Source organism: Amphiura filiformis, chromosome 12 (assembly GCF_039555335.1).
Source record: "Amphiura filiformis chromosome 12, Afil_fr2py, whole genome shotgun sequence".
Classification (NCBI taxonomy): Eukaryota; Metazoa; Echinodermata; class Ophiuroidea; order Amphilepidida; family Amphiuridae; genus Amphiura; species Amphiura filiformis.
In genome coordinates, this window is record NC_092639.1 from 52198216 (window position 1) to 52222088 (window position 23873).

The following is a 23873-nucleotide window of genomic DNA, read 5'->3' on the forward strand; positions in this document are numbered from 1 at the left end:
TTATGAGTTTACATTAGAGAACTTGTGATTCCTAAACGTACGTACGCCCCTATCATACGCCCTTCTTGCATCTATTGAAAATCCCGTCACATGACTTTGGAATATAGATTGCACATGCAGCAAAAAATAGTTGGCGCACCGGCACGAGCGTATGTTACCTACTTTTGGAAATCGCCCGCTCTAATGCATTATATTACCGTACGTCCCCCTTGCGCATTGCCTTATATGATAGCCTATATACGTCACTCACTAGAGCGTTTTCATGAAATACTTCTGTCTTTTATTGTATGTTCTCCCAGGCATGTTCTCTTCTTCGAAATAGTCATTTAAGTGTTGGTCTTTGTTAACTATATATTAACAGCTACGCCCCACTAAACTTTAATTAGAAAAAAAAATAATAGCAAAATGTTATCAAAAATGAATCAACAGGTCAAAAAATTTGGTATTGTACAAAACGTTTCTCCAAAGCCCCGCCCAATAATCATCTCGACCATACGTCAGGCGCGTGGCATTGTGTAAATGCTAGACTCCACTCGCGTGCCGTTTTTATTCAATTCGTTGTATTAACAGATATTAGCACGCGCCAAAGCTTGACTACAATAGTCAAACTGATATTTTGGGTGACTTTCCTATATTAATAGCAGTACAGTGCATTGGAGCGTCAAATCAGAACAAGTTATTATTGAACCTGATACTCTTTCATGCGTATGTCAGGGTCGTTGGCTGTTCGATTGGAATTGCCTGTTGAACCAGACAGACTATTGAGAGGTGTTCTACGCGCCAGCAATTCTTAAAGAAGCCTTGGTTTCAACAAATTGAGTTAAAATAAGGCCAAATTGTGATCTTTTATTTCAATTTTGAAAAGAATGGCGACATGTCATGAGAGCAAATTCTCTTCAGCTGGTCGGATGTCTGCCGGACGCAGTCGGAGCAATGCACTAAGTGGACGTTCGTCAGGTCTGCTTACAACGGCACACCGTTGGAACGACAGGAGAACTAGAAATCGAGGAGTGTCTAGTGATGATCTAAGAAAGCTGAAAAAGATGAAGACAGATAAGGTAAGTCTATCAAGTTTTTATTACGAACAACACTCCCGAGAAATTATACAGTGCCACTTGCATTTCAGGTGCACAACTTGGTCGCCCGGGGGCCTGCTGGTTCCGAGAGGGCCAAATCCAAGTTGTAGGGTAAACATGATCCATAAGATGACAAAAAAACACACCCTATTTTACAGTGTTTTTTCTCCTTTTTATAGGGTGCGCTCTGCTCTGAAAGGTCCTATAAATATGAAATTGTATGGACTGCTATCGAAATTTAGAGAAAAACTTTTCTTTGTTTCTCTTTTATTTCAATCCTCTATTTCTATATATTTTTTTTATGCTCTTCGTTTTTATTTTTTTTATTTGCCGATAACTTGTCTTTTGCACAATCGATATGGACATAATAAACTCCTTTTCGCAACACGATCCGTTATAATGCAATGATACACGTTACACCAACATTATTGAAGTTATTTACTTTATAGTTAAAAACAAGTTCATTAAGTTTGAAACTATTTCTTAAATTAACTGCGAATATAATATTAATAAAAAAAAGAACTCTGCTCGATAAAGATTTATCAAGTCATACACTACCAAACAAAACAATTATCCTTCTGTCGTTCTATCCAGTTTACTGGGTGTTTGAACACCCACCTTCCATTAGCTAAATCTCAAGTAAAGGATGTGCCGGATACGTGTAAGATAACTTTGCCAACAACTTTGAAGCGATGATTCTATTATATGTCATAATCAGTGATAATATCGATCTAAGTTTGATGTGTGTACTTGTCGTCAACTTTTTCACTTTCAAGAGCATTTCAATGACTTTAAAATATGAGGATACTTTTGCTCAACAGGTTTAAACAAGCAAAATAATCCTAAAATAATAAAGCTATATATGGCAAGAAACCTGCGAAATTAATGTTTTTAAACTCTCATTAGTCGAACACCACTATCACATGCACAAGACGGGTTTTGACGATTGCGACGTGAAAGTTTACCTCATGTTCATCGCTAAACTTGCTGCATATTTCACTGCCGTGCTTTGCGAGTTTTTTAATTCTCTGTCCATGTATCACGATGTGTTTTATCCGGTACATATTTTAATGAATTTTGGAGTTTCATGTAACAAAATTAATGTAAGTTAACAATTTCAATTCTGTTGCAGATAATGGTGCTATTTTGTTTGCTTGTTTGTTTGTTTGTTTGTTTGAATTTTAGTTTGTTTGGTTGCAGTTTATTTGTTCGGTTTCGATCGTTCACCATGCTAACATGGCTAATGTCTCAGAAAATGGTATTGGTATAGCATAAGTTTTATCTAACGGCCTATCCATTGCGTATCACGTTTTTTTAATTTCTGCAAATCATTTGCAAAAAAACCTGAACAACATTGTTACTGCGGTTACGTTATAATGTAGCGGTTCCCAAATTGATGGGTGACAAGCCTTTTGGGGGTTGACTCGCGGGTCATGTGAAAAAGGGTTGCGTGCAAAACCCTTACGAAAGAAAACCATGAAGCTAGCATAATAATCGAAAATATTAACAAAAAATTTACAACCAAGACTATAAATCGATTTTTCTAAAGCTGCATCATGTACCTGGATTCAACATTTTCAGTAAGCACCTTTCGAACATGTTGAAGTAATTTCAGGTCAATCTGCATAAGAAAGTTACAATTTTTTTACATTTGAACTTGAGTTTGTACGAGTAAGTCAGGTCAAAATCTCTGGCCCAAAATTGGATTACTTGTAACCAAGTTTGGGAACCACTCAAGGTTTAAGCCTTCAAATGTGACTTACATAAAGAAGGACATCATTTTGTTTTTCAGTTTGATCATTTTGATGAGTGGATTGACGGCGATCGCACAATGCGGTATTCACCCACCGATGCTGACGCACGAAAACACCTCTCTGGATGGGCGATGCGAAATACCAACAATCACAACAAAAAAGTACTCAAGAAATCCTGTTTAGGTGAGTTTTGTTCATTTGTTTGTTGGGAGACGCGAGTTATTCCGTAAGGTTAGAATATAATTAATGCAAATACAATTGGTACAAACCTGATTTTTCATAATTATGCAAAAGCTTTCCCGTTTTTCTGACAACTAAAAATATATGCAGTTGAACCTTTTGTGCTTCGACATGTAACATTTTAAAATGGCAACAAAAAGAAAGAAAGAAAGAAAGAAAGAAAAAGAAAGCACCAAATGAAAAGAAAAGTAGACAACAAACTGAATTAGAATAGAATTCAAGTTCAACAACTTCATTTTCGGTTTCTTATAGTTTTATTTATTTAATTTTTCGGTTTTTTTTTTTTTACTTCTCTTTTTTTCATTTCTTAATTTTGTCTATAATATAATTGCTGTATAAAAGCTGCTGCGAGCCAAGGCAGGCTTCATTTTAACAATGTTTTATAATGAATACAAAGAATAGTCCATTTTCATCAACAATCATAACCATACATACAATAATTGGAAAGTCAGGTGGCCATATGCATTGGTCAAAAGTCCATTCATCAAGCCCTCCTATTGTTCTAAATTAATGAAAATAAAAGTTGCATGACACCAAGTATGGGCACAAATGTCATTAGCCTATGTAATGATGCACGGGTGACCAAACTACCAAATGTGGCGCGTCAATAAGTTTTGTAAATTTAGGTTTATTATTTTACTTAATATTTGAATCAGTTGAAACAATGTTGAAACGTCGCCCCTCACTCATGACTAATCTTATGATCTTTATATTATGACGTTATTTTTTGTATTTTTGGATATTGTATTATTATTTTGGACCTATTAACCAATTAACAGATTAAGTGCAATAATTGCTCAAACAAACCAGACCAACTGACCAACAGGGGGATTTTCTGCGTCTATAAGTACAATAATGGTCATGATAATTGTTGTAAACATGGTCAGTTTGTCTTAAGATGTTTTTGAAAGGTTTTAGAATCCCTGTATACGCGTGGCCTGTTTGTGTAATTTCCAACATATTAATTAATTACGAGGATTCCATTTAGATCTTCAAGAAGACCCGTGTCTGAGGTAAAAACTTTATAGTGAAGCCGCCATCGGTCTCGCTGGTCGGCTTAGCGGAGCTCAACTCAGCCTTCTGCACGGGCTTTGAACAGCCTCGCTGCATGTTGGGTGCATGCTCGGCGAATGTATATGTACCATGACGCAATCAGCCCAAGTCATACACCCACGGAATCGCTGGCCGGTCCAGCGAAACCCAAGTGGCTACCGGCCTGTAGTCTCATGCGAGGGGACCAAGGTTCGAATCCCAGGGGTACCAAGTGACTTCTTTGTTCCCCTTCTCTTCTTTTTCGTTTCGTCTTTCCCTTCCGATATACTAGTAGCCTATATAGCAAAAACCCCATGAGTTGGGTTAGGGTTTGAAAAACATATTAAATGGTCATCATTTGAATATATATTCTTTGTTGTCATTGTTTATGTATAAATAGGTTTATAATGTCATATTAATCCAGTAGAAAGTACAATTAACTAAGAATAACAAACAGCATGAATAATTATGATTAATACGGTAAATGACACAAATGTTAAAATCATTTACAATTTATACTATATTGGAGCTTATTGGCATATTATTGGGAACGCCTGCCAACCATATGGTTAGTAAATGCTAAATGTATAAACGCACTGATATATAAAATATATTATATTCAAATCGAATTTCATTATTTAGACCAATAATGTACTTTTATATTCTGACATTTTTTTAAATCAAGTTCAAAATTATTCATTGAATCGCCATGTATGATAACAAACCATGCCCGCGTTGGTTTATTTTTTATTAATATGTTTGTGGTATATCCTCATATTAGGATATATCAATTTTAATAATTTGCCAAAAATATATATTATATCCCGAAAATAAATCAAAATTATTTGATATCAGAAGGACATTCTTCGTATTCAGAATGCAATTTGGTGTGTTTGATCTGCTATAGGTATTGTAAAACATGTAAACGTCGCTCTCCGATTCCTTAAACGGCAGTAAAATATGAAAACTAAAATTTTGTGACGTATGCCCTACGTACAATTTTGTTCCAGAAACATGTGCTGGCATATAGCTCTAAAATGTACAAATGATAAGCGATTACCACTACTTCATTATCCATGATATACAGTAAGCCAAAAAATTAAGGTACCAGTTGTGTTCACCCCTGTATATCCTGTATAAAGAAAAAGGTGTCAAAATTAAAACAAGCAGTCAATACCTGTGCTCTTTAGCTCTGATTTAAGACCTCATTTGTTGAAATTGGTTGAAAATTAAAGAAACGGTGGTCTAAAACCAATTAAAGAAACGAAATCAAAAGTTGCACTTTTGTTTTCTAATCAATGAAAGCACGTCTCTAATTTTAACGTGTTAAATAATGGAAGCACGGCCCTGGTTCTCTTGTTCGTAAACGCTTTGTGTGCAAAACAATAGGACGCGCAATGGAACAAACTGCATCTTCCTTGAGTTTTTGGATCATCATATCTTTATTTCTTGAACAATTTAAACAAATGAGATCTTAAATTCGAGCTAAAAGACGCATCTATTGGCTGCTTGTTCCAATTATGACATATCTGTCTTTGTTTAGGATATACAAGGGGTAAACATAACTGGTACCTTAATTTTTTGGCTTACTGTAGTCATCATCATCCTTGACCATGTATTTTTGTCAATTTGTGATTGATTTGTCATACAGATATTTTCCGGAAAAAAATATAAAAAAGTATACCTAGCATCCTTACGGACGGACGGGGAAATACGCTTCGATGCTGCCATTGTAACAACATATTTTAGGTTTCCGTTTTGGCTGCTGCTATTATAATAATATTGTCTTTTATATAATAACAATTTGTCTTTTTGATAATTGTTATCATCCGTCATTCGATACACACGTCACTTTTGACGCAAGGCGTCTTAATTGTACAGTAATTAATTAATAGAGAGCCATCGCGATTTTGTCCCATAAAATGCAAACTTGAACTCGGTAAAACCGCTGGTTATTTAATACAATGGCAAAGTGCTTTTCGCTCACGCCGGCGCTGCAAAAATTATCTGCTATTCAAACCTGGTGAGATTCAGGCGTGTGGCTCAAATTTGTAACAGCCGATAGGCTCTATTAATTTTTATTTGGATTCAGAACATCCCAGCAAACACAAAATGTTTTCGACATCATTCGCAAAAAGTTAGAAAAGGTTGCCAGAAAACGTTTAAATGTCGGCTTATATAAAGGACATATAAAGGGACACGTTTTCATGACATTCAAAAACATTTCTTCTTCTTCTTCCGGCACTATGCTGTATGCAAAACCTCAAAAGAGTATCGACGCACATTTGTTGATAACCTACTGCAAATATTCTGCAAAATATTGGGCCAAAACTGTTTGCAACAAATATTTTACAATAACAGTTTGAAAACATTTTAAAGATATTGTTGTAATGTATTGTACCGTGTTTCCATGCAAAACGTTTCCATAACCTTTACATAACCCTACATTTAATGTTATTAAAACGTTTTTATCAAAACCAAAACCCAAAATATAACATATTTAAAACGTTTAAAAAAAAAATTTTGTGTTTGCTATAGGTAGCTAAACATGGTAGGAATGCGAACGGCTTGTTTGCATGTTTATGATAAAATAATGAAAGACGTCAAAGACCACAATGGCCTATTGGTTAAGACTGTTTAAATTCATTTGTCAGTTAAGGTGGGATACCTACACCCCCTGATAAATTTTGTGACTAATTTTGCATTTTTCTCAAAAAATAACTACAAAAGTTGTGCATATTATAGGGGCAAGGAATCCAACTTACTCCAATCCAATCAAATTTTAATACTTTGTCATAAAATTTGTATTATATTGTGATTTTAAATAAATGAAAATTATTTGATATCAGAAAGACATGCTTCGTATCCAGAATGCAATTCGATAGGTCTGAGGTGCTCTCATGTCCCACAAAAAATACTGTCGAAACGCAATAAATGCTCATTTTGGATCCCTTAAGTTGAACCAAATTTTAACAAAATGTCAAGCGTGAAAAGAAAATGTGTGCTTCAATAGTAAATATGTTTTAAATTGATGTCAATATACCATGGCTGACGGCAATGGTTAACCATAATCATGTTTTAATGATGGGCTTTTACTCAAGTTTATTCATTCAAAACTAACCAGTGCAAACGGCCAGGGGCGATGTACATTGCAATTAATAAAAAAAATAAGAAAAGGAAACATTAGTTTTGCAAGAATATTTCATTATTCATTATTGAGGGTACGTTTTACTGCATGAGCTATTGGGAACTTCGAGGGGGGGGGGTAATTATCATTTGAAGCTGCTTTGTTTCTGTCCTGACAGGTCTGGGTGGGAATAGGTCTATGTTTGAGCATGATCCACAGCCTCCCCCCCCCCCTCCACTTCTCATCATCAGCCGGCTGCGGAGCAGGCCTCTAAACTGTTGCGATCTTGGGCTAGCGAAACAATTTTGGCGCCGTCCCGCTTCCTTCTGGCCATGTACTGGAATATAAAATAAAGGGCATGTTCACCCCCCGCCAAAAAAAAAAACAAAGTTTTGATTTTTATAACACTGGAAACCTCTGGCTGCAAAATGTTTATGTACAAAACAAATTCTTGCAGATTAAATCCTTTAGCATAAATATCGTCAAATTTCTGGTTAACAGAACGAAATTACAACACAGTGGCCTAAAAGGGAATATATTAGCATTTGTACACATATAACTCACAAACGCAAATTTGGACTCAACTGAAATTTTTGGAATAAGCTTTTTTCGTAGATGGTGAATGTATTGAAAAATGTCATAAAAAGAGGATGCTAGAATCACAAAATACTCCTTTAAAAGCACGCTTTGGTTTTGGTTGGTTTAACATGTTTAACAATGATATTTTTAATAGTTTAAACGTTTAAATGTCGGCTTATATAAAGGACATATAAAGGGACACGTTTTCATAACATTCAAAAACATTTCTTCTTCTTCTTCCGGTACTATGCTGTATGCAAAACCTCAAAAGAGTATCGACGCACATTTGTTGATAACCTACTGCAAATATTCTGCAAAATATTGGGCCAAAACTGTTTGCAACAAATATTTTACAATAACAGTTTGAAAACATTTTAAAGATATTGTTGTAATGTATTGTACCGTGTTTCCATGCAAAACGTTTCCATAACCTTTCCATAACCTTTACATAACCCTACATTTAATGTTATTAAAACGTTTTTATCAAAACCAAAACCCAAAATATAACATATTTAAAACGTTTTAAAAAACATTTTTGTGTTTGCTATAGGTAGCTAAACATGGTAGGAATGCGAACGGCTTGTTTGCATGTTTATGATAAAATAATGAAAGACGTCAAAGACCACAATGGCCTATTGGTTAAGACTGTTTAAATTCATTTGTCAGTTAAGGTGGGATACCTACACCCCCTGATAAATTTTGTGACTAATTTTGCATTTTTCTCAAAAAATAACTACAAAAGTTGTGCATATTATAGGGGCAAGGAATCCAACTTACTCCAATCCAATCAAATTTTAATAATTTGTCATAAAATTTGTATTATATTGTGATTTTAAAAAAATGAAAATTATTTGATATCAGAAAGACATGCTTCGTATCCAGAATGCAATTCGATAGGTCTGAGGTGCTCTCATGTCCCACAAAAAAATACTGTCGAAACGCAATAAATGCTCATTTTGGATCCCTTGTTGAACCAAATTTTAACAAAATGTCAAGCGTGAAAAGAAAATGTGTGCTTCAATAGTAAATATGTTTTAAATTGATGTCAATATACCATGGCTGACGGCAATGGTTAACCATAATCATGTTTTAATGATGGGCTTTTACTCAAGTTTATTCATTCAAAACTAACCAGTGCAAACGGCCAGGGGCGATGTACATTGCAATTAATTAAAAAAATAAGAAAAGGAAACATTAGTTTTGCAAGAATATTTCATTATTCATTATTGAGGGTACGTTTTACTGCATGAGCTATTGGGAACTTCGAGGGGGGGTAATTATCATTTGAAGCTGCTTTGTTTCTGTCCTGACAGGTCTGGGTGGGAATAGGTCTATGTTTGAGCATGATCCACAGCCTCCCCCCCCCCCTCCACTTCTCATCATCCGCCGGCCGCGGAGCAGGCCCCTAAACTGTTGCGATCTTGGGCTAGCGAAACAATTTTGGCGCCGTCCCGCTTCCTTCTGGCCATGTACTGAATATAAAATAAAGGGCATGTTCACCCCCCAAAAAACAAAAAAACAAAGTTTTGATTTTTATAACACTGGAAACCTCTGGCTGCAAAATGTTTATGTACAAAACAAATTCTTGCAGATTAAATCCTTTAGCATAAATATCGTCAAATTTCTGGTTAACAGAACGAAATTACAACACAGTGGCCTAAAAGGGAATATATTAGCATTTGTACACATATAACTCACAAACGCAAATTTGGACTCAACTGAAATTTTTGGAATAAGCTTTTTTCGTAGATGGTGAATGTATTGAAAAATGTCATAAAAAGAGGACGCTAGAATCACAAAATACTCCTTTAAAAGCACGCTTTGGTTTTTGTTGGTTTAACATGTTTAACAATGATATTTTTAATAGTTTGAAATAGTTAATACTTTCAACCAATGCACATACGTATCTTATCAATCATTCATGAGTGTTTGAAATTTATTAAACCCTTTAAGAAATCAAATAGAACACTTATTTGGCTTGGGATCGAGTCCCCGTCCCACACCTTGTTGCCTCATCCCACCCAGGTGCAATGGGAAGCTGTTAGGGGTAGTCACAGTCGTTGTACTGTGCATGCATGGGCACACCACAGATTCATAAATCATAAACGAATAATGCGTTGACTTACACGGGAGTCAAAGACGAGTTTTCAAATCTTAGTCACAAATATTGTCACTCTTGCACAAAATATATGTTCAAAAGCATATAATCAAGACTAAGTTGAACCGAATTAACTGTCAACATCTCCTCAAGCATGAAAATAAAATGACACTTTAATTGTAAATAATGTTTTAATTGATGTCAATATACCATGGCTGACGGCAATGGTTAACCATAATTATGTTTTAATGGTAGGTTTATACTCACTTGTATTCATTCAAAAATAACCAGTGCAACGAAGCCAAAGGGAAAGCCCAGGAACGATGTACATTTCACCGGTACATTTCAATTTAAAAGCTATGAAAAAAAGCTATGTCTCAAAGCCGCCACGCGCGTTCGTTTTTCTTAGCGCGTGCATGAGTGTCAGCTGAAACAGCAAATTCATAATTTTTTTAGTGTTTTGCCGTAAAATCATGAAATTCTGATATATATTTTGAAAGAAAATTTATTTGACTCGATAGGTATTATATTATAGGACAAGGTGGCTCAATAGTTACGGCCTTGGACTCATAAGCTTGTTTGGCGTGGGTTCGAGTCCCCGTCCCACCACCTTGTTGCCTCATCCCAACCAGATGCAATGGGAAGCTGTCAGGGGTAGTCACAGTCGTTGTACTGATGAACCCTGCGACATTTGTAGCCAGCAAAAGTGGTTCCGACATATTCTAATGACGGTTGGATAAATGTAAAGCGCTTTGAGACTGTTTACGGCATAAAGCGCTATATAAATATTTGTATTTATTTATTTATTTATTTATTTATTTATTTATTTATTTATTTATTTATTTATTTATTTATTTATTTATTTATTTATTTATTTATTTATTTATTTATTTATTTATTTAATGTGTACTTCAACTGTGTAAATCAACCACAATTTTATGCCGTGTACATTTAATGGATGTTTGTAATCACAAAATACTCCTTTAAAAGCACGCTTTGGTGTTTGTTACAATGACATTCTATATAGTTTGAAAAAGTTAATACTTTCGACCAATCCCACAGAATTATAAATATCTTATCAATCTGAAATGACATGGATGAGTGTTTGAAATTAAAACCCTTTAAGAAATCGAATAGACCACTTGCCGTGGACAATCTTATCGTCATTTTATATCTGTGCCCTGTGGCGCACTCGTCATGCTCGGCACGATCTTCAGCATGTTCAGATCACCACAAGTCCACTTTGTTGTTATTGTCTAATGCACGTTTTGTTGTTTAATTGGGTTTAATTGCAACTGCATGGTAATATCATTTTGATTTAATCTGATTTAAATTTTGTAAACGCCTATATTATTAGATATCATTGTCATTCTATTTTCCACATAAAGCATTTACAAAAACAACAAAAAACAAAAAAACAAAAAAAAAAAACAAAACATAAACTAACCAAACATAAAGAACAGTAAGACCTAAAATGTGTATAGGTCTTTTGGAGACAAAATGTATATCTTCAACAAAAAAATCAAAATTATTTGATATTATCAGGACATTCATCGTATTTATGGTATTCAAAATGTAATTTGATGTGTCTGGTGTGCTCTCATGTCCAAGAAAAAAAAAAAACACTGGGCAAACGGTGCTATCCGGGCCCTGAAAATTTAGATAAGCATTTTAGATTTGAGTATTATAGCCTTTAATGTACTTTGAATTGATTCAGTGTCGATTTAGCAACTAGAATTTTAATGAAATGTTTTAATACGATTTTATTAACGCAAGATTTCGTCAACCAGCTCTCCACTTATGGGGTATGAACGTTTGGACAGTATTTATTGTGGGACATTGGAGCACATCAGTCATATCGAATTGCATTCTGAATACGAAGAATGTCCTTCTGATATCAAATAATTTTGATTTTTTGAAATTCGCAATGTAATACACATTTTATGTCAAATGATTAAAAATTGATGATTTATTTTTTTTCCCAAAACACCAAATAAATTAGGTCTTTTGGGAAAAAAATACATATCGTCAATATGAAAGGTCAAAATTTTCAATTGATCGTCGGCTTTCCCTCCCAGCTACATACACTTTAAGAATATATCATTAGATTCATAAAATTTACTTCGAGGACTGTTTTAAATCAAAAATGTGAAAAATATCAAATTTTAATAATTTGTCATAAAATTTGTATTATATCGTGAATTTCAAAAAATGAAAATATTTGTTATCAGAAAGATATTCTTCGTATATTCAGAATGCAATTCCATATGTCTGATGTGCTCTCATGTCCCACAAAACATACTGTCGAAACGCTCAAAACGCTCATTCCAGATCCCTTAAGGGCTCGGATTTCACGTATTTTTATGGGACCTGAGAGCATATCAGACACACCAAATTGCATTTTGAATACGGGGAATGTCTTTCTGATCATTTTGATCTGTTGGAAATTCGCAACATAGTACAAATTTTATGGTAACTCATTAAACAATTCCCCCCATCATAAAACATTTTTCCCCAAAACACCTTAACAATTTAGGTATTTTTCGGATTTCACGTATTTTTTGGGACCTGAGAGCATATCAAACACACCAAATTGCATTTTGAATACGGGGAATGTCTTTCTGATCTAATGATGTATATTCATACGTAGCGACAACAATCTTCAGAGCAATAACATCCGCTGAAGACGCCGGTTGACCCGGTGAAAGCGCTCCGGTGAGTGTACCAAATTTGAGTAGCGTAGAAGTATAAATTTGCTTTCTATTTGTCTTTCTGATCAGTTTGATTTTTTGAAATTCGCAACATAGTACAAATTTTATGATAACTCATTAAACAATTCCCCCCATCATAAAAACATTTTTCCCAAAACACCTTAAGGGATCTAAAATGAGCGTTTATTGCGTTTCGACAGTATTTTTTGTGGGACATGAGAGCACGTCAGACCTATCGAATTGCATTCTGAATACGAAGCATGTCTTTCTGATATCAAATAATTTTCATTTTTGAAAATAACAATATAATACAAATTTTATGACAAATTATAAAAAATTGATATTTTTCAAATGTTTGATATATAACAGTCCTCGAAGTAAATTATATAAATCTAATGATATATTCTTAAAGTGTATGTAGCAGGGAGGAAAAGCCGACGGTCAATTGAAAATTTTGACCTTTCATATTGAAGATATGGATTTTTTTCCCAAAAAGACCTAATTTTTTTGGTGTTTTGGGAAAAAAATCCGTATCTTCAATACGAAAGGTCAAAATTTTCAATTGATCGTCGGCTTTTCATCCCACCTACATACACTTTAAGTATAAATCATCAGATTTATAAAGTTTACTTCAAGTACTGTTAAATATCAAAATATCAATTTTAATGATTTGCCATAAAATGTGTATTAAATTGCGAATTTCAAAAATCAAAATTATTTGATATCAGAATGACTTTCTTCGTATTCAGAATGCAATTCGATATGTCTGATGTGCTCTATAATGTCCCAAAATAAATACTGTCCAAACGTTCATACCCCAGCCCTTAACAATTTAGGTATTTTTCGGAAAAAATGTATATCTTCAATAAGAAAGGTCAAAATTTAAAATTGATGGTCGGCTTTTCCTCCCCGCTACATACACGTACATATCATCAGATTTTTACTTCGAGGTCAGTTCAATATCAAAAATGTTAATTTTTAACAATTTGCCAAAAAATCTTTATTATATCGCGAATTTAAGAAAAGTAAATTATTTGATATCAGAAGGACGTTCCTCGTATTCAGAATGCAATTTGGTGTTTCTGATGTGCTCTCATGTCCCACCAAAAATACTGTGCAAAGGTGGGTGGCCGACTCCTTAATGCAGTTTCATTTTGTGCTAGTTAGTGCATTTCTCTTGCTGTTCTGCGGATATTAAATGAAAAGTACATGTACACTTGCAATAACTTATATGATTTTGACTGACAACTGTTTAGAATTTGTAAATCGCTACCCAACACTTAATTTTCAGCCAAAAGGTTACATTATCTGGGATGAAATGAGTTAATATTCACATTAAAATACGCAAATCTATTAACAATAATTATAGGCGTACCCGTCTTTTTTGTACCCATGCGGGTTTAACTATATGATTTGGTGAAATCTATTATTTTAAATGGTTGTTCTTTTATACATTTGTTTAATCTTTTCAATATTCGACACGTGACACTGTCTACCAGCAAGCTTAATTTGCCAATAACCATAAATCGCCCATCCAGAACATCTCCAAAACGTGCGCAACCAAGTAAGCCCCATTGCAGAGTCTCATTCCTCATTACAGAAACAAAACAATGGTATTTATCTTTTGTTAAAACTTTAAACGATATTAAATTGTTTCAAATTTTATGCTTTGCGCCGACGCGTGTGTGGCATGTCGCCACAACAATTCATTAGAGCCCCCTGCTCCATTAGCTCATGAGCAAACGTCATAATATTTATTTTTAAAACACTGGAACTAATGGTAGTGCTAACGAACCATTATTTTTACAATTACTATAATATTGGTATTCTTTTTATAAATTTAACTATTATAATACGTTAAATAAACAATTTAACCGTTCGTGGTTTTTTAATTCAATTTAATTTGATTTAATAAATATTCACCCCACCCTTTCAAACCAATTATCCAATAAGTCTTTGTAGAAGTACATTGTAAGGGTGCCCAATCAAGCACCAAATGGCGTCAAGTTGAGAAGGTCGAAAGGGCACCAAGCTCTGTTGGGCATACCAGATAAGAGTCGGCGAGACGGGGATCCATGTTTTTGAAATCATGGAAAGGGGAGGCTGGGTGCCCACTCCTGTAAATATAAAGACTGCCATGGATATCGAGCAAGATATGGAAATGAGTTCCTCTTTGTTATGGGCGGACCGCCTCTCCCCCCCCCCCCCCTCAGGTTCCCTGGGCATGCAGCCGAGCCCCAGAGTAGCCTACTCCTTTGAAGACTGCCTTACAAAGGATAACAAAATTCTTTATAACAAAATCCTTGCCCCCAATTATTATCTTACTTGTCACCAATGCGCTATAATGTTTGAGAAAAAATGCAACAATAGGCACAAAATTGGCCAGGGGTGTATAGTACCCCCTTAAACACAAAATTAAACGTTTGGTGATACATTTGGTTAAAACATAATGATCTTACAATTAAACCATTTTACAAAATACCCACTGATACTCTAATAATCTCTGCTTATCATGCTTATGCCTATATTATAATGCAAAAGATCGTTCAGTTCTTAATTTTCTGGGAGCATGAAAGAGAGCTAAAGCAGACATTTTCCACTTCGGTGCGGCCCAAACGGCTTTTTCATTTCGTACAGGTACAAGAAATCCCCAAAACTCTAAATCTGGATCGGTTGGGCCCGTAGAATATGGTTTTCCTCGTTGCTATAACACTTTAACTAATCAAATACACCATTTGAAAAGATGGCGTATTTTAAGTTGTCAAATTATAACACTATGTCTTTGTTGACTCAATTTTTTCAGGTGTTTTTCTCTGCGACAAATCCTGCCGATCTAAAACGGGCGAGATGACTTCAGTACGGCCTGCCACTAGCGACAAAGCCCGTCAGAAACAGTGCGGTAAACCCTGTTCAAATAGCCAGTGTGACGGACGACTGTACCACGTATCTTGCACAGGAAAAAGTGGTTATCCTGCTACGCACTTCTGGAGAGTAACAGGTACACTCTTAATTTTTTTTACACAATAATGGGAAAAAATACAAATCATCACAGTTCACAGGGAACAACCAAATTTTTGGGGTAAACTTTACACAATTTTGAAAAGGTAAAACTTTACCCCATTATAGAGTAGGCCTACAATTTTACACAATTAGTTGTAAAAGTTTACACAATTAGCGCTGTAAGGTGTTACACAATTAGTTGAGTAAGGTTTTACAAAATAAATTTGGTTGTTCCCTGTGAACCGCATTTTTGGGTAAACTTTAACCATTTTACTCAAGAATTGTGTACATGTAGATCCCATACATTCCCCCCCCCCCAATATTTTACCAGGGGGGATGGTCCATACAATCATCCCCCCCCAATGTTGACGCCTGTATGTAGGTTTCTGACCAAATTAACCTCATATTTGGCCATTTTAGCCCCCAAAGTGCAATCTTTTATCCACTTTTGCACATTATTATGTTTTGATGGATCCAATTAAGTTGTGATAATATTGGATCCAAAACATAATAATGATAAAATTGGATGCTTTACGCCCAATATTTATTGGTCTCGCTATGAGTTGTAAAACTCATAGCGAGACCAATAAATATGCATGGGCTCAACCGATCCAATTTTATATCAATATTTCATCAGTTTAGCTTCAAATGTCAAAATAACGTACTCAACAAGAAATCCACGCCCTATATTGAAAGTCGTGTATAATCCGTGTCGACCAACCGGATTGTCGAACAAGTGGAGCAATTTGATCGAAGATTTTCTTTCTACCATTCAGGACAAAAGTGTGTTTTCTTGCTACAGATTAAAAATCACGATGGACCTACTTTTGGTAATCACTTAAGGGATCTGGGGGAAAAATCCATATCTTCAATACGAAAGGTCAAAATTTTCAATTGATCATCGGGTTTTTATCCCACCTACATACACTTTAAGTATAAATCATCAGATTTATAAAGTTTGCTTCGAGTACTGTTAAATATCAAAAATATCAAGTTTAAATCATTTGCCATAAAATGTGTATTACATTTGCGAATTTCAAAAAATCTAAATTTTTTGATATCAGCAGGACATTCTTCGTATTCAGAATGCAATTCGATATGTCGGATGTGCTCTAATGTCCCACAATAAAATACTGTCCAAACGTTCATACCCCCATCCCTTAATATCATTCGGCAATTGTTTAATCGCGACGACCAAGTCTCCACGATGTTTGTTCACTTAAGGTTACACAAAGAGACGTATAAAAAACGTATAAAAGACGTATAAAGTTGTTCTCTAAAACAGAGTTTTCTCAGTAATCAAATATCGCAGCGAGTGAAATGTTGGTGCATTGGATGTAGCTTAACATTTTGTGTGTGTTATATACAAATTATTAGAATAAATTTTAAAATCCTTCGTTTAAAGCATTTTTACCCACCATGTTCACAAGATCAAAAACACGTTCCATGAGGTTTTTTTTCAAATGTGCGCTCCGTATAAATCCACACCGAGCGATTGTTTTCTTCTTTTTCGTATTGTATTACAAATCGATCAAAGAAATAATGTTGCCATGGGGAAGAACCAAATACAGTACCGATTAAATTTTAAAAGCCCGTTTTGGGGAAAATTTTGGAGAATTTGCTTGAGAAAAAGCTGGTTTGTGAAATTATCGATATCTTGATTACGAGACGTTAATTTAGACATCTGAATACCTACATTATTTCTCAACATTCTGCCAATTGCTATTCCATTTGATTTTCACTCCAAATTGAAGCTAGTTTTGCAAAAAACGAGGTTTTCCTCCATCAGTTCGTTCAAAATTTCAGCGCCGACATGCGTGTTTATTCTAAGAGCCATAATGCGGACGCGATTGTAATCATATGTAATTGCATCCAATTATAGTTATATCATCCGCTTTGAGAACAGTCAATTTGTACAAGTTGATCTGTGGCCGAGTGGATAGAGCGTTGGACTGGGAATCTAATATGAACTATTTTGTGGGTTCGAGTCTCCGTGTGGCTGAATTTTCTTTTTTTTTCTCTTTTCTCATTTTTACTTCCTTTCTTTCCTCTTTTCTTTCTCCTCTCTTTTATCATTTCTTTTTTTTTTCATTTCTTTCATTTCTTTCTTTCTTTCTTTTTCGTTCATTTTCTTTCTCTCTTTCTTTCTCTTTTTTCACTATTTCTTTATTCTTTCTTGCTCCTTTCTTTTTAGTTTTATTTGATTGATTCGCTGAGTGCAGTGAATCGTGATTGATTGTTTTTCACTTTGTAGGCCTGCTAAGTCTGTCTTGTTGATTTTCATCCCAAATTCGATTTACAAATAGGCCTAATTGCTTTTTGATATTGTTGTTGTTGCCTACCCTTACATTGTAATCAGGGAATAGCAGCATTGATTTCATCAAAGATATCAAGGCTATAAATTCAAAATCAACACATTTTCCAGGGCGTAGCTTGACGAAGTGCCCCCAATCAATTTTAAAATTTATAAAATCCTTGTAAAAATTGGCGAAAATGGCTTGTGCCACCCCCCGGCATCCGAGCTCCGGGTACGAGCTAAGCCAAGTTTCATAGCCTTTTCATGTCTTGACCGTGGATCGATATTCTATTGTAAGTAGGCCTACGTCCCGGTACGCTTGTTCATTTTCTGCATGGCTGTTTCTGTTATGAACTTACGCCCTCTGAAATCAAGCGCATGAAAAACTCTCGGCTAACCTTAAGACAGTCTTACAACGTTTGTGTCATTTTTGAGAAAACTCCCAATGCGAATGCATTGAATTTGTCATAGTTTGCCTAAGAAAGATATGTTCTATATCATGTAGAATATAATTATGATGTGTAGGCTGTCTAAAAAGATTTTGTTCGCGCACGGGTAACCCGAAAACGGAAAGCGCACGTTGCAGCTCTCAGCTTTGAGTCATCATGGTCATCCGGATAAAAAATCTTTTACCAGCACAAATCAGTCGAGTGATTTCTTGAGCTGTGAAAAATGGTATAATGTGTTGTGTTTCGAAGGTGTCAGTCCGTGACCAATAAGTGCCATATATTAAACATGTTATGGAAATGGGTAATTATACTAAAACAATTACTTCAAATTTAAAATTGCATGGTAAAATATGAAATGGTAAAAAAACGGTAAGCGCCATTTTTTATCATTACACAGATTTCCTTCCATTATGCAGTTATGATGAATATACAAATCAATAGAATTTACTGCAACTTTCACAACTTGGGTTACATTGATTTCAATGTACGCTGTGACGTCAATATTTAGTCAATAGCAACAAATGAGGTGTCAAAATGTGCAGACATAAATTCTGCTTCCAAAGCATTTTACAGATTTGTAATACAATCGCCCGTTTTTGAATAATGGCCATTATGTAAGGGGGTTAGTTACCTTTTTGAGATGTTTACATGTATACACGTGTTTTCTTGGTGTTATATCATGTATTATAATTGTGTTTCATATCATTTTTTTTACATTACAGAGCAAGTGATATTATTTCAAAGCAAGGGTATCCATGATCATCCTAAACCAGATGTTGTGAAAACTACTACTGCAGCTAAACATGCACTGCTGGAATATCATCGCAGACATCGCCATGAAAGACCAAAAGAGATCTGTAAGAAAGTGGTACGTAGGCCTATATAACAAAACTGTCTATTTTTTATCTTCACTTCGTTCAAAAGATGCAAGATGCAAACATAACCGTTAATTTAAATCATTTAATTGTTTTCGTCAACCCAAACAGTAATTGATACCGTACTTAATATTATGATCATCAGCAAAAGATCGAAATTGATTAGAAAAGGGTACATACACCACATACTTGACCGAGACTAGATAGAGAAATACAAAAAGAATTCAAATTCTAATTAAAATAAATAAATAAATAAATAAATGTTGACATTTATACAGCGCCTTTCGCGTGTATCAAAGCGCTTTACATTTACATGTAAATGAGAGAAAGCGATTTGCCGAAGTACACAACACGACAGCACCCTCCGATTTCCCCGGCTGATTTCCCGTACCCCTGCGCCACTAATTAGGAAACGAATTGGAAGAAAACCTTCTGTTAATAAAATACTATGCTGAGCCACCATCCTGGGTGGCTCACGCTCCAGTAATTTCAGATGATAGAGCTCAGTAATACATCAAAGAATGTCTTCCAATTCATGAAAACAAATAGATAATCAGCTTATCGGATTAAAAGCTTAGAGGGAAGGTCTTGCTGCTCAGCGAGTGTTTATAATTATCAGGTTTTCTCCAAATTCATTCTCTAATGTGTGCCCAGATTAATTAAAACTATCGTTTCTTTTTTTCATCGTGCAGGGAGTCTACTTACACAAGTCCTTTAGTCGTGTCGACCGTGTTGCCAGACAATTGCGTGAAGTAGCTACAGAACCAAATCCACAAAATGACCACCAAATTCCTGCATCGAGTGGAGGCCACAAAATACCTAGCACTTCCATTAGACACCATCCATACTCGCTACGTGGGTCTCATGATGACTACTGGGTTTCCCCTCAAAAGGCTGCAGATGCTGTGGTTGGTAAACATGGTAAGCGAAGCCTCTTATTGATCCATTCATAAATAATTAAGAAGAAAACAAAACACCCAGATTTCTGTGTCCTACAGTTTTGACACTCAGTCCAACGCCATTAACCCTCAAACGGGAGCATGTAAATATTCACAAAGAAAAAAAGTCAAATTCATCCAGTTCCCTTTAGTATTGTTTGATACACTGCAAAAACATTGTGTAAATGCGTTGAGTAAATATGCAACATGTCAACTTGTTAAGTATCCAACACTTTTATTAAAATATAATGTAAATTAGAACGAATAAACCTGATTCAACATTTTCTCAACATTCAATAGGCCAAAAGGACAGGGACGGATTTAAGCAGTGGCCCGGTGGCCCGGGGCCAGTGGATTTTGCGTCGGGCCAGTAAACTTCCAACAATGCTGGCCCGGAGGGCCACTACATTTTTGAGCCTGATATAACACTTACGAGACAAGATATCAGTGATGGTCATATTTACACAGTTTTGCCTGTCACTTGAAATTTATATCTTTATTCAATGATTTTTTTTGTATAATATTTATATTCTTATTCTTGCGTTGCTGGCAAGTTGGAAATATATGGCCGTTTTTAAGATGATAGTGGGCCTATGTACTACTTAGCTCTTCCATGCGCTACATAATTATATCTGATGATGATAGCGATACCGCAAATACCGCCTAGTTTGAAACTTTTGGAACTAAAAAAGGCAGGACTACTGACTGAACTTGTGTTAGTGACTACACTCTCTACATTGAGTACATTCAGTACAAAACAAATTAAAATGTTAAGGTTTGCTTGCCTTTAAGGGCTCGGATAGTGATGTTTCCACATACTTTTTGTGGGACCTGAGAGCACATCAGACATATCGAATTGCATTTTGAAAACAAGGAATATCAAATAATTTTGATTTTTTGATATTTGCGATATGATACACATTGTAGGATGACAAATGAAATTGATATATAGATTTCCCTCCAAAAGCACTGACAAAAAAGTTGGTTTTTTTTGCAGTAGAACATATTGAAAAAGCTGGGCCAGTAAATTTATTGCAGGGCCACTAGATTTGCCATTTCACTGGCCCGGAGGGCCAGTAGAAAACTGAAACCTAAGTCTGTCCCTGCAAAAGGATATACCGTACTTCAATGATTTTTCATTCATTTCCGGTTTTGTTTCTCGTTATTTCAGCTGCTGTTCCATCGATGTCAGCCTGTTACTACCAACCAATACATCAGCCTTCAGAAATTCGCTCATCCGCATTGCCTCTCTACGACACGTATTCTTCTTACAGCGCTAATTGCAACTCTCACAACAATATAGTATTCACTCCATACGAAGAATCCATGAGTCCTACCTATGATCATAGCAATATGGAGTATACGCACTCACATGCACCATGTGCACAGTCTTCCTATCATCCATCAATGTCTTCCACCAATTCTTACTTTGAAGTTAAGCCAGATGGTAACACCACCTGTTACCAGCCTTTGAAACAATCACCAAGACAGGCTTCTGCAGTTCCCGCATGTAGTCCAAATCATGAACATCCTCATCTTCATCAACCTAATCTCCAGGAGGAGTCCACGCAATACTGCCTTGACTATCATACACAGAATGCCACCATTACTCCTTCTAGTTGTGAACAAGATCTGAGTCCAACACCACTAGCAAGACCTACATATAAACGAAAAGGAGCGCCAGAACTTATACCGATAGAACCAAAACATGAAAGGCTTGAAGAACAACGACACCAGCAACATCAGCAATACAAGCGCGATGAGTCTTCCAGACCGATGAATCCCATCAAACTCAGTGAGCATACGCCTGGGATCAATCTAGACTTATCCAATTTCGCCGATATCTTCGATTTTAGCGGATTGGTACAGCACGACGAAGGATTGGGTCTTGCTGGAAGACCAAAAGCAGCAACACTCGTGGCTAATGATTCTACGGCTTGTTCAGTGGCACCACATGTGCAAGATTCAGCAATTGATGACAGTGGTGAATACCAGGAGTCTGAGAATATGAATAAGGAACCTGCTTCGTGCGAGAACTCACCGGCAGAAAGCATAACCAATTCTCCTTCTCCTTCCATCGGATCAGAACACCAAGCCAGCTTAGACCACCAAGCCACATCAGAACACCACGACATACCGGAACACCAAACCGGTTCAGAACACCACAACATCTCAGAACACCACACCAGCTTAGAACATGTAGAACACCACAACAGCTCAGAACCCATCGACAATCCTGCTGCAACTATCGTATCGTACGATAAGCCGAATCCGTTTTCTTCATATGGTAATTCTAGCAGCACGACGACTCTAACCACCTTAGATGCCCATCACCATGGTCACGGTTCCACTGATGAGGAGAGTGAGGGATACATCAATTTTCTGGTCCGGATGTATCTAGGCAAGGATGAAAGACAGATGTCCACTTTGAAGAGCGAGTTCACCGTGTATACCGCTGATCTTCAGAAAGCGTATTCCAATCGTGCCAACCACAGTGAAGGTTATTCTCCATATAACTCTTACAAAGGTCATAATGGACAATATGAATTCAGCTGGTATAATACAGACGGGTATCGCGGTCATGGTGGTAGTAATTTCAGTCCTTTGAATGTATCAGCAAGATTTGAATACCCCATAAACCACCACTCGGAATACGTGGGTAGTAGACATGAAAGACCGTATTATCAATGAATATGTAGGTCCTACATGAACAAGTTATCTTTTGAAGAAAAGCAATGTACTAAGTATGTATTTCGGGACGTTCATAATGTTGCAATAACTATTTGATTTTTGTTTTCAAAGTGCAAACAAAGCAAGTCAAGTGACACTAAGAATATAAATACCAACATTATCACGATTATCTAAAGTGCGTCACTTTGACTCACCGTCTAATGGGCGAAATATCGGAATTATCTGAGTTCCTGAGATCTGCATAAATTATAGAATAGATTTTCGATTAAAATGTGTAAATATATGTACCGGTATTTATTTATTTATTTATTTATTTATTTATTTATTTATTTATTTATTTATTTATTTATTTATTTATTTATTTATTTATTTATTTATTTATTTATTTATTTATTTATTTATTTATTTATTTATTTATTTATCGAGCACTTTGTTTACTGGCAAGTCAGCCTTACCTACTTCGTATTTATTTATTTATTTATTTATTTATTTATTTATTTCATCTCGGAGGATGATAAGGACTTATTAAAGGGGGTACTACACCCCTGCCCAATTTTGTGCCTATTTTTGCATTTTTCTCAAAAATTATAGAGTATTGATGACAAGTAAGATATGTATATTATAGGGGCAAGGACTACAACTACTGCACTGGACATTTTATTTCAGCAAGACAACAGTTGTGGAGTTACAGGCAAAAATGAGGGAAAACCAATATTTGATCAATAAATCAATAACTGCTTGCCTTGAGTTGCTGAATTTTCAGTGCAGTAGTTGTAGTCCTGTCCTTGCCCTTATAATATATATACATATCTTAATTGTCACCAATGCGCTATAATTTTTGAGAAAAATGCAACAACAAAAAAGGCACAAAATTCGCCAGGGGTGTAGTACCCCTTAAGTTGAAATTTGATGGTACTGGAAATGTTCGAATTAATACTCACCATGCTCAATGGGGAATTAAAAATGAAGTATAAACTAAATGTTAAATAATTTTTGTTTCAGCGGCA

At 35.5% G+C, this 23873-nt stretch overlaps 1 protein-coding gene across 1 annotated transcript; it reads left to right on the forward strand.

Annotated features, from left to right (window-relative positions):
* Positions 1-689: 689 nt before the first annotated feature.
* LOC140165538 (uncharacterized) lies at positions 690-22866 on the forward strand. The gene is made up of 6 exons (XM_072188823.1): positions 690-1058; positions 2869-3013; positions 15421-15615; positions 19085-19230; positions 19930-20158; positions 21347-22866. The coding sequence occupies exons 1-6, from the start codon at positions 867-869 to the stop codon at positions 22864-22866; spliced, it is 2427 nt and encodes an 808-aa protein (XP_072044924.1). The 5' UTR covers positions 690-866.
* Positions 22867-23873: the final 1007 nt, after the last annotated feature.

What these genes read in the sequence shown, in the direction of transcription:
- LOC140165538 (XM_072188823.1), top strand. Translation starts at nt 867, where the DNA reads ATGGCGACATGTCATGAGAGCAAATTCTCTTCAGCTGGTCGGATGTCT. An exon ending in AAAAGATGAAGACAGATAAG is followed by an intron (nt 1,059 to 2,868) that starts GTAAGTCTATCA and finishes TTTGTTTTTCAG; the next exon opens with TTTGATCATTTTGATGAGTG. An exon ending in GCACTTCTGGAGAGTAACAG is followed by an intron (nt 15,616 to 19,084) that starts GTACACTCTTAA and finishes TTTACATTACAG; the next exon opens with AGCAAGTGATATTATTTCAA.